At 53.3% G+C, this 21523-nt stretch overlaps 2 protein-coding genes across 3 annotated transcripts; both read right to left on the minus strand.

Annotated features, from left to right (window-relative positions):
- Window positions 1-409: 409 nt before the first annotated feature.
- Window positions 410-8443, minus strand: eno3 (enolase 3, (beta, muscle)). 2 transcript variants are annotated; one of them, XM_088909911.1, is made up of 12 exons: window positions 8345-8443; window positions 5186-5275; window positions 4716-4811; window positions 3853-3911; window positions 3583-3652; window positions 3359-3492; window positions 2967-3189; window positions 1585-1782; window positions 1295-1496; window positions 934-1042; window positions 789-847; window positions 410-700 (listed from the first exon to the last, which is right to left on the minus strand). In XM_088909911.1, the coding sequence occupies exons 2-12, from the start codon at window positions 5268-5270 to the stop codon at window positions 631-633; spliced, it is 1305 nt and encodes a 434-aa protein (XP_088766037.1). In that variant the 5' UTR covers window positions 5271-5275; window positions 8345-8443; the 3' UTR covers window positions 410-630. The 2 variants fall into 2 exon arrangements, with proteins under 2 accessions (XP_088766037.1, XP_088766038.1); XM_088909912.1 differs by having other exon boundaries at window positions 8341-8409.
- A 3776-nt stretch (window positions 8444-12219) lies between these two features.
- Window positions 12220-21523, minus strand: LOC148838298 (profilin-1-like). Its single transcript, XM_088909913.1, has 4 exons — window positions 21454-21523; window positions 21051-21243; window positions 13657-13849; window positions 12220-12444 (listed from the first exon to the last, which is right to left on the minus strand). Exons 2-4 carry the CDS (start codon window positions 21180-21182, stop codon window positions 12347-12349), a joined length of 423 nt encoding a protein of 140 aa, XP_088766039.1. The 5' UTR covers window positions 21183-21243; window positions 21454-21523; the 3' UTR covers window positions 12220-12346.

The raw sequence follows: 21523 nt of genomic DNA on the forward strand, positions 1-21523 counted from the left end.
CCTCTTTAACTGCACACATGACAAGCTTAAACATTCAAGCTCAAGAGGTGCCAGTCTACAGGAACCCCTTTACTGGTGTTGCAATAGTGTAACCTAGAGCCAAGATGGCCATTAGGAATTAAACTCAATTATTGGGTATACTGAAATACCCCCATAAACATTTCACTCACAAAGTGTTAACCCACAAGTCTGAGAGCCAGCCTCCTGGCCCCAGGACAGAGGTGGAGATGGGGAGTTTGAGGGAGAGTAGGGGATTAATTGAAGTATTTTTTCCCCATACTTGGCTCTTGTCAGTTCAGGACAGATTTCATTCTCAAGTACATGCCAAGACTGAACACTGAAACAGCACCTGGCCAGCATCACTCCACAGGCCACTTAAAACGGAGCAGAAGGGAAAAATACACTTGACAGCATTTCAACTTATCTTTATTGTGGTGGACTGGTGAGGGAGTGTATGAACACTGCAAAGACAGGGGGCGCTGTTCATACAGTGAGCACATGGCCCAACAGAGCACTTTCCAATACAGCCTCCTCTCCCCCTCTCACTCTGAGAAAGGAAAGAATTGCAGCATCCTGGGTTGTGGTGCCCACCTGTAGGGGGCGTGGTGGGAAGCGTGCAGAGGGGCAGATTTACTTGGCTGTAGGGTGCCGGAAATTCTTGCCAGCGAATTTGGCCTTGTCTCCGAGCTCCTCCTCAATCCTGGGGAGAGGAGATTGACAAAAGGCAGGGAATAAAAATGGGGAAAAAGCCACCACTAAACTCAACAAGTTGCAGCACAGACTCTCACCTCATCAGCTGGTTGTATTTGGCCAGTCGCTCTGACCTGCAGGGGGCGCCAGTCTTGATCTGTGGAGAGAAGGGGGATAGAAAGATGAGTGGAGAGGGAGACGCAGGAGGAAAGAGTGAAGGGATGGAGGCAGGAAGAGACGTACCTGTCCAGTGCACAGACCCACAACAAGGTCAGCGATGAAGGTGTCCTCTGTTTCTCCAGAGCGATGACTGACCATCACACCCCAGCCATTGGACTGGGCCAGCTTGCACCTGAGAGAGCCGAGACAGGGGCATTAACACTGGGGGGGAGGAAGGCAGCACCACTGCTGGTCAGACCAACTACTGGACCAGTGAGTCTGGACTCCCTCTCGGTCATCAGAGCTACCTCTGGCCTACAGCAGCACCGATGGAGAACTCGGTTATCTGAGCCTTGCCCAGCTGACAGTCAATTATCAACGGGCACAGCAATTGCACTGATCCTGCTAGCCTCCAGCAGAAGGCAGTATTGATCGATTGACTCACGCCTGGATGGACTCGGTGACTGAGCCGATCTGGTTGACCTTCAGCAGAAGGCAGTTGCAGGCCTTCTTCTCCACCGCCTGCTGGATGCGCTTGGGGTTGGTCACAGTCAGGTCGTCTCCGACGATCTGGATCCCCACCGAGCCCGTGAACTTGGTCCAGTTCTCCCAGTCATCCTGGTCGAATGGGTCCTCGATGGACACCACTGGGAAGAGAACAGGCAGGGATGGGGCTGAGCTCTAGGGACTGTCCCTTCAGGGGAGATAAATGGCCACGGCGATGCCGTTATTTACCAGGGTAATCCTTGATGAAGCTCTTGTACAGCTCTCCCAGCTTCTCCCCGGTGATGTGGCGAGCTGGATCGTCGGGGGATTTGAAGTCCAGGTCGTACTTTCCATTGCGGTAGAACTCTGATGCAGCCACATCCATTCCGATCACAATCTTATCAGGATAGCCAGCCTTCTCGATTGCAGACTTCAAAAGCTCCAGAGCTGAGAAGGGATAGAGGGGAGGTTAATACAGACACACTGGACACTACAGTCCATTAACACTGCACTGAGGGGAGGGGAGGGGTTAATGCCCAGTGTGCTGTGTGAGGAGGGAGACAGCTGGTGTGCAGCCCAGGAGGCGCAGTGTCAGATGTCAGACCACAGTATCTATAGCCTTAACCTTTCAGAAGGCTTGAGCACTGTCTGCAGCAGAAGGTCACCCAGGCCAGACAGGTGACTATTCTCCCTCCAGCTGGTGTCTATTTCTTGCATCAGTGTGGAGCACAGCACTCACACTTGCAGATCACTCTGCTTCATCCAGAGCCAGAGGCCAGTAAGCATCACAGACAAAGTTAATTTGTAGCTTAGTGCTTAATCATAAGACTCAAGCCACATCAGATCACAGAGCTATCGAAAGTACAGACTGAAACCCTGAAAAGCACTGTGGCAGCCAAGATATTTCTAAGCCTTCACAGTCTAAAGAGCTAAACAAGTTAAAATGGGTACAAATGCACAACATGGGCAAAGATGCTCAAAGCAAGCCTTTATACAGTGCAAGAACACATTGTACAGGATACAGTGGCAGAAATCGGTACTGGTGCCCTCAACCACCAACAAAGATGAGCCAATTTACTTCATGTGACAACTTGTTAAACTGCACCCATGTCAGTGATGCTTCCTGCCTTTGTTTTGGTCACCCATTCTTCCTGGTTGACAAGTGTTCACTTCATTAAATGCACTAGAAATGAGTCACAGGTCGATCTTGCAACATTAAAAGGAACTCTTTAGTCTAGTTGAAATTATTCCAGATACTGAAAGGTTCTGGACAAGGAAACCAACAGGACTTCTAGATCAGCAGAGAATCACAAACCAGCAAGTGGAAGGTGCAAGTGGAATCTAAGGGGAAGCACATTCAAGACCAAGAACTGGAGGCAGTGCTTTACACAAAGGGTGGCAGGGGTCTGTGACAAGTGTTGATGCCCTGGGATCCTTCAAGCACACCGACTGGATGAAAGATTCCCAGCCCCGTGCAACCCGAGCTTGGGACCCTTCCCATGTCCCCGAATTGGCAAGATCACCTCCGTGGCAGCCGGCACAATTCCCTGAGGTTCACTCACACCCGCCTTATGGAAAACACCGGGGGTGGGGGGGGGGGGTGGAGTGATTACTAGGGCGCCGGATGTTACCTTCGTTGTTCTCCAAGATGTTGGGGGCGAAGCCACCCTCGTCCCCCACGTTGGTGGCATCCTTGCCGTATTTGGCCTTGATGACGTTCTTCAGGTTGTGGTAGACCTCCGCCCCGATCCGCATGGCCTCCCGGAACGACGCCGCCCCCACCGGCAGGATCATGAACTCCTGCATCGCCAGCTTGTTACCAGCATGAGAGCCCCCGTTGATCACATTGAAGGCCTGAGAGCGAGAGGGGTTAATACAGACACACTGGACACTACAGTCCATTAACACTGCACTGAGAGAGAGGGGTTAATACAGACACACTGGACACTACAGTCCATTAACACAGAGCTTAAAAACACTGTCCAACATTCCTTGGCTCCCATCATCACTGCTCCTCACTTACAGGAACTGGGAGGATGATGTCTGCGTTTCCAGCCAGATCAGCAATGTGGCGGTACAGGGGGACACCTTTCTCAGCTGCACCAGCCTTGCAGACAGCCAGGGAGACCCCCAAGATGGCATTGGCACCAAATTTGGCTGGAGAGAGGAAGGCAGAGATTGAGAGGAGTTAATACAGTCTCACAGCCCAAGAGACATGCAAGCACTTGGAGAGAGATCAGAACTCACATTTATTCTCAGTGCCATCAAGCTCCAGCATGACTTTATCAATCTTCTCCTGCTCGACCACACTCAGCTTCTGCAGCAACAGAAGGAGAGGTTATTCCAGGACATCACACAAAACAGAAGTTCAACTGTCTTTACAGTCTCTACAGACGGTGATGAGTGTGAATGTGAAGCTACAGGCGAGCTGCACCGAGTGCCTTTACAGATCATGTTCCTCTCCAACAATGACCACCTTCACTAGCTACCTTTCAGAAGGGGTAATTGGAGTCTCACCTTCTCCAGGAGGGCTGGGACGATAGTCTTGTTGATGTGGTCCACAGCCTTCGTCACACCTGCCCGAGTACAGGATAACAGCACGTTAAGAAAACCCAGGCTACAGGCAAGCTCTTAAACCCCAACGCCCTGTTCCAGTGGAGAGCAGCTCAGGTGCTGACAACTTAAGACCTCATGGCTTTTTTCCAGGTCAGAATAGAGCATCATTAACACCAAACTGGTTGCCTATTGGTTAAAAAGCCACCCAGCTACCCATCTCATTGGTTAATGAATAAGCTCCACCTCTTCACCAGAAATACCCATCTATCAAACTCCACAAAGCTGATTTATAAATGCTGGTTTAGGAAACGGGCAGCTACCTCACTCAACTGACAGACCATCAGCCATGGACTGAAGAGACTGCTCATGATTCATCCTAGTGGCCCTCAAGCCCATTGTCTGGAGTGGGGGCCCAACTGCTGGGCCTGGACTCCCCAGAGGTTTCCATGCTGCTGGGAGTTCTTCCTCTCCTCTGTGCCTAGTGGCCAGCTGTTATATTGTTTACTTCTATAGTAATCTACATAGAAGTCTGGCACAGTGCTATCCAGTTGCTTTAGCAAATAAAATGATCCAAGGTCATGACCTCCGCTCTACAGATACAGTCTGTATAAGTGCATTATTGGAAAGCAATAAATCATGCCTTCGGTCACCTGACAATTGCACAGGTGATCAGACATTCAAATTCATCACTGATGGCAGCAATATAGATTCTGAGTGAGTAGGGTTTGTAGAGATTATAGATTGCTCCTATACATTTCACTCCATGCAAGTGCGTCAGCCCCGCGGAAGAGGAAGGCGAGGGGCAATCTGAACAGCGTGCTCACCTTTGCCCAGGTAGCGGCTCTTGTCTCCATCCCGCAGCTCCAGAGCCTCGTAGATCCCTGTGGAGGCGCCGCTGGGCACTGCAGCCCGGAACAGACCTGGGGAAGGAGAAAAGGAGAAGAAACACGTTACCTGTCCCAGTCGTGCCGACGAAGCCAAATCCAGCAGGTTTTAGGGCTACAGCAGGAAAGGGGTTCGTCAGCACTCAGTGTGACCGAGATCTCAATCAAGCCATCAACATTAAGAACTTGGGGACAACTGGATTATAATACAGGTAGCAATTAAGGGATCTTGATGCATCTCAGCACTGAAATGGATCAGTATCTTACAGGCACCATAGGTGCCGAGAAACGGGCGATTTGGGGGACCTATAAGACTAAGCGGGCAGAGGCTCTCCAGGACCAGGGCTGGAGACCACCTGGAGCACCGAGGTGCAGCCTGCAGGAGTGAGAGTGACCACGTGTCCACTCACCCTTCGCAGTATAAAGGTCCACCTCCACAGTGGGGTTCCCCCTGGAGTCCAGGATCTCCCGGGCGTGAATCTTGGTGATGGACATCCTGACTGCAAGAGCAAGAGGAAGAGTTAGATGGCACAGCTCGAGACGTCGCACCCCTCACGGCTGCAGGCGCTGAGCAACAGCCCGATAGCAAGATTCCTCAGTTTGGGGGTTCCCCCAACTCTGCCACTATGCAACAATTCCTGCACCACGGCACAGGGACGCAGGACAGCGAAGGGTCCGATTTAGCCACAGTCAAAAGCCATCTTTGCTTTGAAACCAGGTCTGTCTGCACCAGTATTGAACATTCTCATACAGAGCAGGGGTCAACAAGAAGTCAGGCACTGCAGCAGCCAATAGGATGACTGTGCTGCCACCGTAGAGCCAATCAGAGAGCAGGAAGAAGGGTGGGCGTGGGCCAGAGCCACCTCTCTGGATTACAAACAGCCCTGACCACCAACTGTGTGGGACAGTTGTCTGTCCCTCTTTTCTGTCAGACAGCTGAGATAACAGCTGTAGCCGTATCTAGGCGAGACTAAGTGCTTTGCGTTTTGCGAGCCCTGCAGACAAAAATAGAACTACCCCACCCCATCCCCCTCACCAACACTAGAGAGCAAGACTGGATTGAGATTTTATCAGCATTACTTGCTGCACAATCCATCCTCTCTCTTGAGCACGGTCCTCAGAAAACGCACACAGAGAGAACAGGGATACTGGGAGCTCCTGGCACCTCCACAAATACTAGCCAATGCCAACAGTAACCCCAGCCTTGACATGAACTGTAACCCTAACCATTAGCACCTGCAAGAGGCAGCGCTAAAAAAAAAAAAAGCACACAAACTCCATGTTAACCCCATTTCAGGGATGTGAACATTTTAAAGCTCCTTTAAAAATAATCTATTTAAGAATATCAACCACCCAAGACCTTTCAGTGACATTCAGTTTTAGGACCTGTAAAGACCAAAATAAGTCTTCCTAGTTAGATTCTCATCTCAATACTGTACCTAACCTTTACTCAACTGCAGGCTGACCTTTAAGAGAGGTCAATGTGTCAGGAAGTGTCAGTACTGTATTACAGCAGGGCAAGAGGCATGCAGAGATATATAAACACCATCCCTCACTGACAACTGGCACACAAAGGCACTGCTGTCCCTCTCCTCTCACACTCACCCTGAATTCACCAGCACACGCACGCACTGTCACACCTGACTGTACTGTAGACACTGCTAGAGCCACTGCTGTCCCTCTCCTCTCACACTCCCCCTGAATTCACCAGCAGACACGCACTGTCACACCTGACTGTACTGGAGACACTACCGTGAGTAAATGAGAACAAGCAGCCCTCACTCCAGCTGGGAATGGAGCCAAATGTCTCCACACATCCTGAACACCTCACCAGCGGATGGGCAGCAACACAACTGCCCACCCACCACAGCTCGGTATTTCATCACAGCTGGTCCAATATTAACCCGAGTGGGCTTCTCAGAACACGCAGACACTGAAAACAGAGCCAGGCGCAGGAGCAGACAGGAACTGGACTTCGCTCTGCTCAGCACAAACAGGCAGTGTTTTCTGGATCGGGTTGACCTTTGTTACACTGCAGGAAGGAGAGGAGGAAGCCAGGCATGTGAAGGTGACCTACACTGAAGAGGGGGGGGGGCTGACAGCCCACCCCCGCACACGCACACGCCGAGACCGTCTCCAGAAGGAGGATCAGACTCCAAATGCACAGCAACGGGACCCATACCAGGTTTTACCAGCACCAGGATGCTCCTGCACAGAAACAGGACCAAGCCGGGGTGGGAAACTGCAAATAAAACCTGGAGAGGACCTGCCTGCTGTGGATCAGGAGCTGGAGTCCCACTCCAGAAGGAAGTCCTCTGTGGAATATCCATTCAGTACAGCAGCTGAAGCAGTAAAGTGATCGGGTTGAGCTGGTAACCAGGGGTCTAGGGCCCACTGGGGCCTCCAGGAGCCAGGAGAACAATGTGCCCCACCTCTCCAAGGGGACAGAGCCCCTGAGATCCCTCCATACAGGAGCAGGCAGCAAGCCAACAGGAAAGACACTCCAGCAACACGCACACGCAGGGCAGTGAGGGTGGCATCACTGCACCCAGCTGTGGCTGTTTCAAGTGAACGTGACCTCCACAGGAGCTCACTGCAGTTTCTGTCCAGGCTGTGGTCTCCAAGCCTGTCCTCTCTGGACAGCCGGGTCCACCCGAGTCCAGTGTCTGTGTCCAGACTGTGGGCACCGAGGCCTGTGGGGATTTCAAAGCTGATGCAGATACAAGTCAGAGAGGTAATGCCAGAGTTACACAATGCTTAAACTCCAGCATGTCCAGAGCCCAGGAGAGCTGTGCTGGTGAAGCCCTAGAGAAAGCTCAGACAAGACTCCTTCAGGGATGAAAGAGCTAGGAGAGAACTCAACCTCTTCAGCCTGCACATATAGAGGGAACAGAACACTGAAAACCTGCCTGATCTACCCGAGATCTACTGTATAGCGTATATTCGCACTCAGCTCAGATTTGCAACCGTATTAACCCTGCACCGTCTTCTGAGGGTCAGACGTTTTTCTTGAAACTCAGATTACATTTTCCTCCTGCAAGCCGACCAGCTCTGCGGACGTCCGATGGACAGCAGCGCCCGCACCCGTCCGGACAGAGACCGGCCATTGAGAAACGGCTTACCCAGAAACGCAAGCGGACAGGGTCAGGGCACGTCGCCGGCACGCCGAGGCCGTAGGAAACGGTACTTACCGTTGAAGAGGGGCGGCTTTGAAACCCAAGGCCGAAAGGAAAAAAAAAAAACACTCGAGATTTAATAGGCGACTAGGAATACCGGGGGACAGGGGGTCCCCGATACTGAACCAGCGAGCGGACACGGAGACGCTCTCCCATTCCACCCTTTATGGGCACTAAGTAGTCAACGCCCACCCTAAAATGAGTTATTACTAGACTGGCCTTAACACACAGGAATTTTATCCGCGCAATGCTTCAGACGATGGGGAGCAACTAGTGGCACCTATCACCTGCTGGAGCCACCGCTTGCTAGTAGAGACCACGACTGCGACTAGTGACGCAACGTACTGCCTCCGTTACAAGAATTACAAATAATAAACTCCAGCACGTACTTACTCGAGTGTCTCTCCGGCTGTCTGCGTCTACGCGTGCCCGCTCACTGCTCTCGGCAAGTGCACCTTCTTCACCAGCGGTGCAGCTATTTATAGACCATCCCTAACACCCGCTTCCGTATATGGTAAACCCCTTAGGGAGCGTCCATAAACTCCCCTTCCCTTGCGTCATCAAGGAGCCGCCTGTTCTCTCCACTAGACCTTGATCGGCGGCTGTTCAATACGTCACATCGCCCCCCCCCCCCCATTCTCTGTCGCTCTGACAGGCCGTCCACACGTTCTGTCTTCACCCCTTCCTACCTCCTTTCCCCGATTTCTAAACAGAGAGAGTCTTCCGACAGCATCCTTTTTTTGTGTGTTAAGCACACCTGAAACGAGAAAGAAAATATTGATGATCCCTAACATCCCGTGGCTAAGGGCCAGCACCGAGAAAGGTCAGAGTTCAGGGTGAGGCCTACAGGCTGGACTGTGATGGGGGACAGTAACGTGACACGGGCTGCAGGTTCGAACGGCAGGCTGGAAAGGGCACAGGGTCCCCCCCCCACACACACCCCCCTTCCCAGGCCAGCGCCATTCAGAGTGCAAGTCCCTCTCCCCTCTACCCTTTACACACAGCTAAAATTAGACTGCGCTGAAACTCTTAAAACGCTCTGCGAGGACACAGATACCCCACGGACTACTGTACCACATCTCTCTCATGTCCTTCACACTCAGAGAGCTGTATTGGCCAGGCTGAGGAACAGAGCTGCAACTCTGCTGAGTTTCTGCCCCCAGCCTGATAGGAAACTGCTCTGATACCGGCTGGAGTGGGATATCTGGGATTAGACTGGTTATTTTAAGTAGGAATGTCTGTCTAATTCCTGGGCGTTTCTCTCAGTGCAGCAGAAAGTGCATCTCTGTCTCTGCTTCTCCCCGCTGGCAGTGGGAGCACATCCTGTCCTCTCTGGACAGCCAGGTCCGCCTGTGTCCAGTTTGTGTCCAGGGCTTGGGTCACTTAGTCTGTCCTCTCTGGACAGCCAGGTCCGCCTGTGTCCAGTTTGTGTCCAGGGCTTGGGTCACTTAGTCTGTCCTCTCTGGACAGCCAGATCTGTCTGTGTCCAGTTTGTGTCCAAGGCTGTGGTCACTGAGTCTGTCCTCTCTGGACAGCCAGGTCTGTCTGTGTCCAGTTTGTGTCCAAGGCTGTGGTCACTGAGTCTGTCCTCTCTGGACAGCCAGGTCTGTCTGTGTCCAGTTTTTATGTTCAGTCTGTAATGTAAGTAGAGTACTGAGCCTGAACTTCATCAGGTCTGTTTGTCCTTGCTGTCTCTCACCCTGGTCAGATGCTCAGCTAGTGTGTACAGTAATGTCTTGTTAGTGTCTTGTAGCAATCTAAATTCCTTTCTTTCTCCCTCTCCCCCTCCCCCGGCTCTTAAGGATCTGCACCTGTGGCTGGAAGGTTGCTGGTTATAATCCTGTGGCCGGCAGAGGAATCCTACTCCGTTGGGCCCCTGAGCAAGGCCCTTAACCCCAGCTGCTCCAGGGGCACCATATAAATGGCTGACCCTGCACTCTGACCCCAAGCTTCTCTCCCTGTCTGTGTGTCTCATGGAGAGCAAGCTGGGGTCTGCGAAAAGACAAATTCCTAATGCAAGAAATTGTATAGGGCCAATAAAGTAATGTTATGTTAGTTGGAAGTCAATAAAACCAGCAACAAACACTTTGCCGGTAGAACGTCTTTGGGGTTGTTGTGTTAATACACCGCTACATTATCAACAACAGGATGTCTAGTGCGTCAACTGCGCGTCACTGCCCCTGGTGGGCGGAAACTATAAGTGCAAAGAAAATGAAAAAAACAGTACTGACCTTAACAGGATAATGACAATGTTGGGGAAAGTAGCTTTAAAAAGTCATCATTTGCAGTTACAAGTAACTTGTGCAAGCAATTATTTTTTGGACTGAAAATAAGAGAGCGAAAAAGTATTTTTTATGGAATGGAGTGAAAAACCTTAATAAGATAGTGCTTTTCTGTGTTCTTCACCATCTTGGCCACAAGAGGGCGCCTTTTCCCTTCCCCGCAGCAGAATTGGGAGCAGAATTGACCGCACCAAGAGGCTCATTTCAGCTGCTTTCCGTCCGGCTGTGTAGGACCAGCGGCTGAGACAGCGTGAACAGGGTGATTGTGAAGACAGTCCTCCTCTGTTGCTTGCAGCTGTGCCCTGTGTGACTCAGTTCCCCCTGGGGATCACACTCCTGCTGTCCCTAACAGCACGGTAATGACCCCATCAGTGCTGGGCAGGCTGGCCGCCAGGGCTGCTGGAGCCGTCAGTGTGCGAGAGTGTGTGCTTCAGTGTTTCTGCAGGTTCCGGTTTCGTCAGTTTGCCTTTGCCTGCGTTCTGCCTGGTGAGCAACTCCCTCTGTCCTTCTTCTTCCCTCTGTATATCACCCCCACTCCCTGCCTCCTCCTCTCTCTCCCCCCTTCACCTCCCTGCAATCCTCTCCCGTCTCTCAACTCCTCTCCGTCTCTCAGCATCCACCCTCTCTCCCAGTCTGTCCCAGAATCCCTCCGAGGAATGTGCTCCCTTTCTCCCAGGGTTGCCCGAACCTGCAGGAATGACCTGGACCTGTTCGCACACATCTCAAGGCCTTCCGAAAGAGCGTCTGCTTCTGGCCCTGCAGGCCACACCCGTAGGGAGCCACAGCCCCTGTCTGTCTGCCACATGTCTGCACACAGGCAGGACTCGGAGTCAGCTGTCCTCTTCCACCCGCAAAGCACAGCGCTGAGAGCTCCCTGTGATCGCGGCTGTACGATTTCCACAGCTGTGTAGTTTGTGTACCAGTGTAGTTCATGCAGTTTTGTATAGTGGCACAGTAGTGGAATTCATGCAGTAGTGTAGCTCATGCGAGCGTGCAGTCGCACGTGTGTGTGCACCACAGGGAACACGTTCCAAAGGACAATGGGAAGCTGTGTCTATCATGCACATGGATGGTGGTCCTACTAAACTGACCCAGAAATGTCCAACTGGAGATGCTGTATGATTCGTAAACATGCAAAAGCCCCCTCTCCTTGCAGCTGCTCGCACAGTTGTGAAATGCGTTTCCACATGTTTGTTAGTCAGTAGTTGTGTAACTTAGAAATGGAGTAATTTACACACTTCTCGTCACGTATTCCTATCAGTTCAGCTATGCACTAGTGCAAACAGGCGCAGCTGCGCAGGCGCCCGGCCGAGGAGCCCGGGCAGCTGCGCAGGCGCAGCCAGTAGCAGTGCTCCTGTACCTCTTCCCCCTTACAAGGGTAAAAGCAGAGGGTGGAAAGGGAGGGGCAGGAGGAGGAGAGAGACATTCTCCCTGCCCGTGACCGGCAGGCCCAGGCCTCTCCAAGGAAGGCCCAGCCCCCCCAAGAGGAGAGAGGGTGGCCTTGGGCACGGCGGGTCTCTCCACCTGGGGCTTGGGTGGGCAGTGGCTGCCAGCTGGGCACAGAGCTGAGCCACGCAAGACGGGGGGGTGAACTGGCTGAGGCCTGGCATGAGCGACAACAGCAGAGACCCCTCAGTCCCGTCTGCCGTTTATAATAATTGCTTACACTTATATAGCACTTTTCTGGACACTCCACTCCAATCACTTTACAGGTAATGGGGATCCCCTCCACCACCACCAGTGTGCAGCCCCACCTGGATCTGCACCCCGGTCCTCCCAGCCAGCACGGTCAGGACCCGAGGACAAGCAGGCCGGCCGCGCAGAAGCGCGGGATTCAAGGAAAATCCAAAGGCAGGGCTGTTTTTTTGAGAATAAATTTAATGTTGCCATCACTTCGTAAATTACAGGATTTCCATCGTAAATAATCCGAACAAAACAGAACAGCTCCAGAGGTGCTATCAAGTGACGCAGTCTATGGAATGACTCGGGGCAACGGAGGGGGGCTGGTCGGGGGACGTGCGCACGCCGGGGGGGGCTCATAGGACAGCAGACACGCAGTCCAGCCACACAGACACTGCAGGGGGGCCGGGCAGGGCAGGGGGGAGGCGGGCGATCAGTAGTTGGATTTTCGGAGGTGCTCGGCCATTTTGAAGGCTTTGGAGTTCAGTATTCCACCATGGACATTCTCTGCACCCTGCACAAGAACTAGAGCTGAGAGAGAGAAAGAGAGAGGGGTTAATACAGACACACTGGACACTACAGTCCATTAACACTGCACTGAGAGAGAGAGGGGTTAATACAGACACACTGGACACTACAGTACATTAACACTGCACTGAGAGAGAGGGGTTAATACAGACACACTGGACACTACAGTCCATTAACACTGCACTGAGAGAGAGAGGGGTTAATACAGACACACTGGACACTACAGTACATTAACACTGCACTGAGAGAGAGGGGTTAATACAGACACACTGGACACTACAGTACATTAACACTGCACTGAGAGAGAGGGGTTAATACAGACACACTGGACACTACAGTACATTAACACTGCACTGAGAGAGAGGGGTTAATACAGACACACTGGACACTACAGCACATTAACACTGCACTGAGAGAGAGGGGTTAATACAGACACACTGGACACTACAGTACATTAACACTGCACTGAGAGAGAGGGGTTAATACAGACACACTGGACACTACAGTCCATTAACACTGCACTGAGAGAGAGGGGTTAATACAGACACACTGGACACTACAGTACATTAACACTGCACTGAGAGAGAGGGGTTAATACAGACACACTGGACACTACAGTCCATTAACACTGCACTGAGAGAGAGAGGGGTTAATACAGACACACTGGACACTACAGTCCATTAACACTGCACTGAGAGAGAGGGGTTAATACAGACACACTGGACACTACAGCACATTAACACTGCACTGAGAGAGAGGGGGGTTAATACAGACACACTGGACACTACAGTCCATTAACACTGCACTGAGAGAGAGGGGTTAATACAGACACACTGGACACTACAGTACATTAACACTGCACTGAGAGAAGGGAAATTTGACACCGTTTTCTGCTCAACATCAGTAAAAGTGAATTTACTGACCAAACTTCTCAGCACCTGCAATGCTGGTGTAAGTTTACAGTATGAATAAGCAAAGTAGAAAATTTCCCCATCAGTGGTGTTTTAAACACTGTGGAATCTGTTGGGCTCAGAGGTACCTCCCCTATTAGCCACTAGGGCGGCGCTGCTGCACAGCAAGCCGAACACAGACTGGCGCATTCAATCACATACAAGCACGCTGGAGAACCCTGCTCACACTGGGCTGGGCTGTAAAGAGGAGAAGCCCCAAAGTGGGCAGGACTCGGGAACGAGCAGTGAATAAGCAGGGCAGTACCTTTGTTGCTCTTGGCGATAGTGATGTTGTAGGTGGGCTGGCCTTCAGCGCTCTTAGTGCGCAGGTCCATTGTCCACTCGCCATCCTCGTTCAGTCTGTCGCGCAGAACTGAGCACTTCACACCTCCCAGGGTCACCCCATTGATGAAGAACGAGCTGCGGTCCTTCGACGTCACGGCTGCAATCTCACCTTGCTGAAAGGAGAAAGAGAGAGAGGGGTTAATACAGACACACTGGACACTACAGTCCATTAACACTGCACTGAGAGAGAGAGGGGTTAATACAGACACACTGGACACTACAGTCCATTAACACTGCACTGAGAGAGAGAGAGGTTAATACAGACACACTGGACACTACAGTCCATTAACACTGCACTGAGAGAGAGGGGTTAATACAGACACACTGGACACTACAGTCCATTAACACTGCACTGAGAGAGAGAGAGGTTAATACAGACACACTGGACACTACAGCACATTAACACTGCACTGAGAGAGAGGGGTTAATACAGACACACTGGACACTACAGTCCATTAACACTGCACTGAGAGAGAGAGGGGTTAATACAGACACACTGGACACTACAGTCCATTAACACTGCACTGAGAGAGAGGGCTTAATACAGACACACTGGACACTACAGTCCATTAACACTGCACTGAGAGAGAGGGGTTAATACAGACACACTGGACACTACAGTACATTAACACTGCACTGAGAGAGAGGGGTTAATACAGACACACTGGACACTACAGTACATTAACACTGCACTGAGAGAGAGGGGTTAATACAGACACACTGGACACTACAGTCCATTAACACTGCACTGAGAGAGAGGGGTTAATACAGACACACTGGACACTACAGTCCATTAACACTGCACTGAGAGAGAGGGGTTAATACAGACACACTGGACACTACAGTCCATTAACACTGCACTGAGAGAGAGAGGGGTTAATACAGACACACTGGACACTACAGTCCATTAACACTGCACTGAGAGAGAGAGGGGTTAATACAGACACACTGGACACTACAGTCCATTAATGCTGCACTGAATGGAAAGTCAAGGATGACGGAAACTGAAGATGAGAAGCACAGGTTGCGACAGGCAGGTGGTTGAAGGCATCCTGGAGCCCCAGGGGTAGACTAACCCTCCCCCATACCAAGACACATTCCACGGCTTCACTGTCGTGTTTGGATTTGTTTTCCTTCGTAACTCACACTGGCTCCACAGAAGCTGGTATTCCAGGATACCGCACAAATCGGAAGCAGGCTGCTGCTTACCTCACACTGCCCATCCCAGGGCCCCGCCCCACCCTGGCCAGTCAGCCATCTAGTGGCCAGACCGATGAACTGCGGTCCCCTGGAGCCCCCGCGGGCTAGGAGGAATCGGCACCGTTGAGTGCATCTCAAACCACGATGAAAGCAACATGGAGAACCGCTAATTTACATCACAAAATGGATTACGTTTCCAGGTACACGCAGTGCCCTACTGCTGTCATTGTATACCATTCAGAACCAAACCTCCACTGACAAACTGGCCCCGCTACACTACAAGGAAGCGGGCTTTTGAATACATCACGTCATCCAATAGAAATATCGCTCTGGACTTGGAGATTCTGCAACGTTTATCTTGTTACCGAGATTTCATAACAATTCTGAGAAGCTGGGGCTGCAGTTTCCCTTCATTGCCGGTACAGAGCCCCGATCTGCTGAAACACGCGCTCCCCTGCCTCCCCAGCACAAGTGTGACGAGCATCGGAGTAAGGCCCTGCACACACAGCTCGGTGGCATTACTGACTTCTCCCTTCCCCACCTGGCATGACGTGGGGGTGCCCCAAACTCACGGTCAGAAGGCCCCGTGGTTGAGGTGCCAAGTCACTGCCAGGGGCCCCCTCTACCCCAACACCAGCTCGGCCCCTGACCCTCAATCCAGGGGTGATGCTGTTGGGGACCCTGCCTCCAAACCAACCAGCTGAACCCCTAAACCAGCCCTGCAGAGCCTTCAAACTAGTCCTTCAGAGCCCCCAAAACCAGCCCAGCTGAACCCCCCAAACCCAGACCGCAGCGCAGAGCTCTTTCGAAGGGAGGGCGAGGAATCGGACAGCCCCTCCTGGACCCAGGGCAGCGGCCAGCCGCACAGGTCTGCATCAGCCCGACGGGCTTCTTCCCAGCTGCGCGGGGGAGGAGCTCGGCTCCCACAGCCTCTGCTTTGGTTAGATTTGCTATGCTAAATGCACGCAGTGTTTTACGAGGGTAAAAATGGAAAAAAAACAGGAGCAGAGGCGAGAAACGAAGAGCGAGCCGGATAATCCGACGGGCGGAAAGGCTTGGGCTGCAGAGTGGAGTGGAGGATGGGGGGGGACACATTTCACTGCGGCACCGTGCTGCAGTCCCAGCAGGCAGGGAGCGTCAGCAGGCGGCACCAGAGCATTCATTAGGAATGCGACCGGCTGCATGTGGGCAGCAAGGTGGCGCAGTGGTGAGCACTGGGGCCTCGGTTGCCGTCTGTGTGGAGTTTGCATGTTCTCCCCGTGTTCACATGAGTTTCTTCTCACAGTCTCGAGACATACTGGTAGGTTAACTGACTTCTGGGGAAAACTGGCGCTGGTATGAGTGCATGCGCACGTTTGTGTCCGTCTGCCCTGTGATGGACTGGCGTCCTGCCCAGGGTGTACCCCACCATGCGCCTGTTGCTTGATGGGATAGGCTCCGGCTCCCCCGCGACCCTGCATTGGATAAAGCAGTTAGGAAGTGGATGGTCGGAGGGACCACCAGCACACCTGCCCCCAGTAGCGCCCTCTAGTGTCTGCATTTGGATTTGTGTGTGAGCCCCAACACTGGGGCTCCCCAGTCTAAACAAGCCAGCTAACTTCCTCAGCTCACTCTTCGTGCCTCTTCTGACCCGGTCCACTGGCCAGCAGGGATTCTGGGTCTTGATCAAATCAGGAGCTCCAGACCCAAGCTGTAACTCTTCCTCGTTCAGAACAGTTTAGCTGCTCCTTGGGCATTGGAGCTGGCCGGACGACACAATCAGCCCGAAATGCCCCACCATCGTCAAGGAAATGGTCTCAACCGAGCCCACCCAGGGGATCCCACCTCCTCCTCCTCCTCCATTACCCGAAATCCCAGAATCCCGGGTTAGCACTTTGCTGTCAGAGGCCCGGAACCGATCAGTCAGATCGCAGCCCCTTGCCTACAGTCACACGACAGTCACTTCTTTAACTGAGCCAGTCCAGGGACGGACTATTCCAGGCGGGTAGACGATGCCTGCAGACCGTATAGGATCAGGGCTCTGAACATCCACAGCCCATGTCTGGCTCAGTTCGGCCCTACCTCGAGACACGCCCCCGTCACGACTGTCCGACTCACTCCAGGGAAGAAGACTCAGGGAATGACGCACAGAGCTCCGGGGAAGAGCCTGCTCTCCAACTCGGATGCAGGAGAGAGCCGTACCAGTACACACCGCACCTCGGGCGCTACAGCAGAGTTTAAAGAGTCGCGTCCTCATTTCTTTACCAAAACGCCTGCAAATAAAGGCGTTGTGAATCCTGGCCAGGATCCCCTGAGCTCCAGGAGTAATCCTCCTGGGGGTTAACAAGGCGGAGGACTCTGATCTGAGGAGGCGACGCCAGCGAGGTTACACAGAGGGACTTGGATCGCTCACCTCCAAGACTGCTGGGAAGAACCTCGACTCGCACTGAATCACAGAACGCTGCTCCACTCCACCTTGCAGGGCTGGCAGATCCTGTCCACAAGGGACCCAGGGTCTTTAATTACTGAACTGGATTGTTCTGGATCAGCAGTTCGTTAAACAACTGCGGCACAGGTCATGTCCAGAACAGCCCATCAGAGCCTGGATGACGGGCGGGGGCTCGACGCTCACATGCCTGCACCCACAACACACACCACTGCTGGAGTCAGGAACTGCACTGACACAACCCTGGTGTGCACCACACGGCTTTAGACACCACCTGAGCCTGCAAATCCAGCCCTGCACAAGACCAAACCCAAGCCCAGGCAAGACCTGGCAATACTGTGGTGTTGGGAGTCTGCTCTATTTTGTGCCTACATGCATATCTGCACCTGTCATGCCCATTTGAGTTGAGAAGTATTAAAATATAAATCCTCCTGTACTGGGACTGCAGCCCCTATTGTAACAGGACTGTCCTCCTGTACTGGGACTGCAGCCCCTATTGTAACAGGACTGTCCTCCTGTACTGGGACTGCAGCCCCTATTGTAACAGCACTGTTCTCCTGTACTGGGACTGTCCTCCTGTACTGGGACTGTAGCCCCTATTGGAACAGGACTGTTCTCCTGTACTGGGACTGTAGCCCCTATTGGAACAGGACTGTTCTCCTGTACTGGGACTGTAGCTTCTGTTGTAATGGGACTGTAGCTCCTGTACTGGGACTTAATTACAACAGCAAGCACACAGGAAAACATTCCTAAGCAACCACTCTGCCCCTCCTTCTCCCAACCCCCCCCAGGACTCTGGATCTTCCCCCTAGTGATGCACAGCCCCATCAGCTCCTCCAGGAGCTGCTTCTCTCCGTTCTCTGCAAGTCAGAAACTGTTCCAAGAGCACCCCAACCCCCCTCCCCCCTGCGAGCTGGGATCACAACACGTATCGCACTCTCTCTAGATCCACACCCTGCATAGCGATTAACAAACCTGTTTTACACAATCTCTACAATTTCTACCTCCTCCCCTCTGAGCCTGCAATCCACCCCAACAACTGCAACTCTATACACCCGGAGACAACGGCCCAGACACGTCCTGCTGGCAGGGCTTGAGCACGCCCGCCCGCTCGTACCCTGCTGCCACTGTCCCATCAGCCCCTTCTCCCCACCTGCCCCCCCAGCTCAGTCCAGCTACCCCCCCCCACTCCTGTCCCTGCCTCAGGACTGTTCTCCTGTACTGGGACTGTAGCCCCTATTGTAACGGGACTGTTCTCCTGTACTGGGACTGTAGCTCCTATTGGAACAGGACTGTTCTCCTGTACTGGGACTGTAGCTCCTATTGGAACAGGACTGTCCACCTGTACTGGGACTGTAGCCCCTATTGTAACAGGACCGTTCTCCTGTACTGGGACTGTAGCCCCTATTGTAACAGGACCGTTCTCCTGTACTGGGACTGTAGCCCCTATTGTAATGGGACTGTTCTCCTGTACTGGGACTGTAGCTCCTATTGTAACGGGACTGTTCTCCTGTACTGGGACTGTAGCCCCTATTGTAACGGGACTGTTCTCCTGTACTGGGACTGTAGCCCCTATTGTAACGGGACTGTTCTCCTGTACTGGGACTGTAGCTCTGAAAAACACTTACAGATCACCCAGTTGGCACTGCTGTTGCAACAAGAACCTCCCAGAGTTTCACAAGGCTGCCCAGGGCCTGATGGGCAGAGTCGCCTTGCCCAAGACCCGGGACAGACTTCTCAGGACCTCCTGCTCCGTTATAGCTGTGCCCCCATCCCGCCCCTCTTCACATCTCACAGGGTTTCCTGCGCAGCTGGGGGTTCGGATGGGTCACACCTGGCCAGCTCTGACAAAGCCACACTCCACATCTCGGGCGGGTGGGGCCAGGAAGCGTTTTTACACGCACAAAGCTGTTGCTACCGTTACTGGAGCACACAAATTTTAAAAAAAGCATTTTAACCAAAAGGGTAAAAGGGTAGAGTGTCTATCACACACACACACCAGGAAGTCGGCCTTCAGCCTGCGCGCCGCGTGTTCTGGGCTCGGGAGGAACTTGAGCACGCGTCCGGTTCCCCCCCCTCCTCCTCTCTCGAAAGCTTCCTGGATTTCAAGGGACGCGCCTCGAGAAGTGCCAGACTGTGACCAAAAAAGGAGTTTTCCCCTCCGGCCGCGGAGCTGAACACGGGCGGCGGAAACACGGAAGCCGAGAGCGCCCCCCGCGCGACACGTGGGCCCCGGGGCCGGCGGCGGCGGCGGCTCTGAGGAACAGGAACTCGCGCCGCCTGCTTCTGCTGTTCGCGACAATAACTAACTCGGCACCTCTTCGCTTTTCTAAAAACACATAAGCGCTTTCCGCCTTCCCCCACGCTGAGCTCCAGTACTTCACGACCAGCCCGGGTCCACGGCCTCGGTCACCCCTGCAGCAATTAAAACACAAAAAAAGGAACCGCAGGGGTTCACTTTTCGGGAGGGGTAGCGGCGAGCCCCGTCAAGGCTGGGGCGGGGCAGGGCAGGAGGGCCGGACTTAGCTGCTCTGCTGGGGGGGGGGGGCGGCGGGAGGTGAGCTCAGACACAGCCCGGTGGGGCGACGCCCCCCCCTCCTCTGCAGGGGGCGCCCCTGAGCACTGCCTTTGCAGGGGCGTCTCCCCAGCCGGCGCGCTTGGTTTTCCCGTTTACGGCAACGCACAAGAACACCGCAACACCCTCAGTCCACCTCATTGGCTCACGCGTGGAAGAAGGAAGCGCAGCAGTTTCCGTATAACAGTACAGGGGCGACGGGTCTGAGCAGACGCGCTCAACAGCTGGGTCTGGGCACGGCGCTATAACTCACTCGCATGAGCTACACACACACACACAACACTGCTACAGGAAAGCGATTAGCCCGGGCTGGGGCCTTAAATGCCAGCGACTTGCCATTTTGTTGTGTACGCCCCACCCGGAGAAAGCGGAGCCTTCAAGTTCCGAGTTAGCGAGGAGACATCCGGTCCTACCTCTGCAGGAGGCGCCCTCTCTCTCTCTCTCTCACCCCGCTCAGAGCACTAATCAACCGGGACTGCCTTTTCTCTGCAGCGGTAAAGCTCTGCTCGCTAACCGCGGGGACCCGAGACTCGGTGCCGGGTCGTCCCACACGAGTCCGGGACAGACCCGGGTGCGGCCGACACAGGCCGGGGAAAGGGGGAGAGAAAGAGAGAGATAGACAGACACACACACACACACACCGCTCCGAGCCCGACACCAGAGCTGCAAAACGCGGACTCCTGCGCTGCAGAGAATCGCTACACAAAATGTCGAAAAGTCCCTCCGGCACCTCACCGAGCATCGCGCTCACGCCGCGCAGGGAGAGCTTGAGCTCCTTCAACCGTGTTTCCGTCCCAGAAAAAAAGCCGGTTTCAAAAGAGAGAGAGAGGATGAGGGTGAGAGGCAGAGAGGGAGGGGAGCACATTAGTGGAAACTACCTCTTCTTCCGCAACATGTGGTTTTCCGCTAGCGGCGGACTGCAGCGGGGTGCTGCCCGGAACCCCAGAAACTACCCCCCCAAAAAAATCGCTCTTACAAGCCGAAACCCCGAGGCGGCAAAACATCCTCGCGGAGAAGTTCTGAAGGAAACTTCTCACCGGGTGGGGTGTGGGGGGGGGGGGGGGGTGTCTAACCTCCGAACTTGCAGTTTTTGTGAAATAAAGCGGTACTTTACCGTGATTTTCTCGAAGGTTTTGCCCTTCGCTGCTGCCCAGACCGACTGAGCGCCGGCTTCGTAGCCGACAATCGCCGCGTCCTGACACTCGCCGCCGGTCATCAGAGAGGTGACATACCCGTCCCAGGACATTCTCGCAGCCGGGGGGGATCCGAAGCTTCTGGTAGTTTTTTTGGGAGGGTAGGCAAGCTCACTAGGAGGAACAAAAAACAATAATATTACAACCAGAAAACAAAGGACGGCGTTAAAAAGAGCGAGCTGCACAGCTTGTGTACAAGCACCGATTTTTGTTTTTCCTTCGCAGTGAGAAATCGATAAACTGAAAGGCGCCAGCCCTGCGCGGTCCGGATCCAGGTGTGGACTCGAATCTGCCGAAGGTTAATTCGGAAGCGCTGCGACTCACCTGCGGACGACTCCGTGTGACTGTTGCAAAAGTTTGCAAAGTGAGCTTGAGGAAGTGCGCGCGCCTTTAT

Source organism: Atractosteus spatula, chromosome 3 (assembly GCF_055471065.1).
Source record: "Atractosteus spatula isolate fAtrSpa1 chromosome 3, fAtrSpa1.hap1, whole genome shotgun sequence".
Lineage (NCBI taxonomy): Eukaryota > Metazoa > Chordata > Actinopteri > Semionotiformes > Lepisosteidae > Atractosteus > Atractosteus spatula.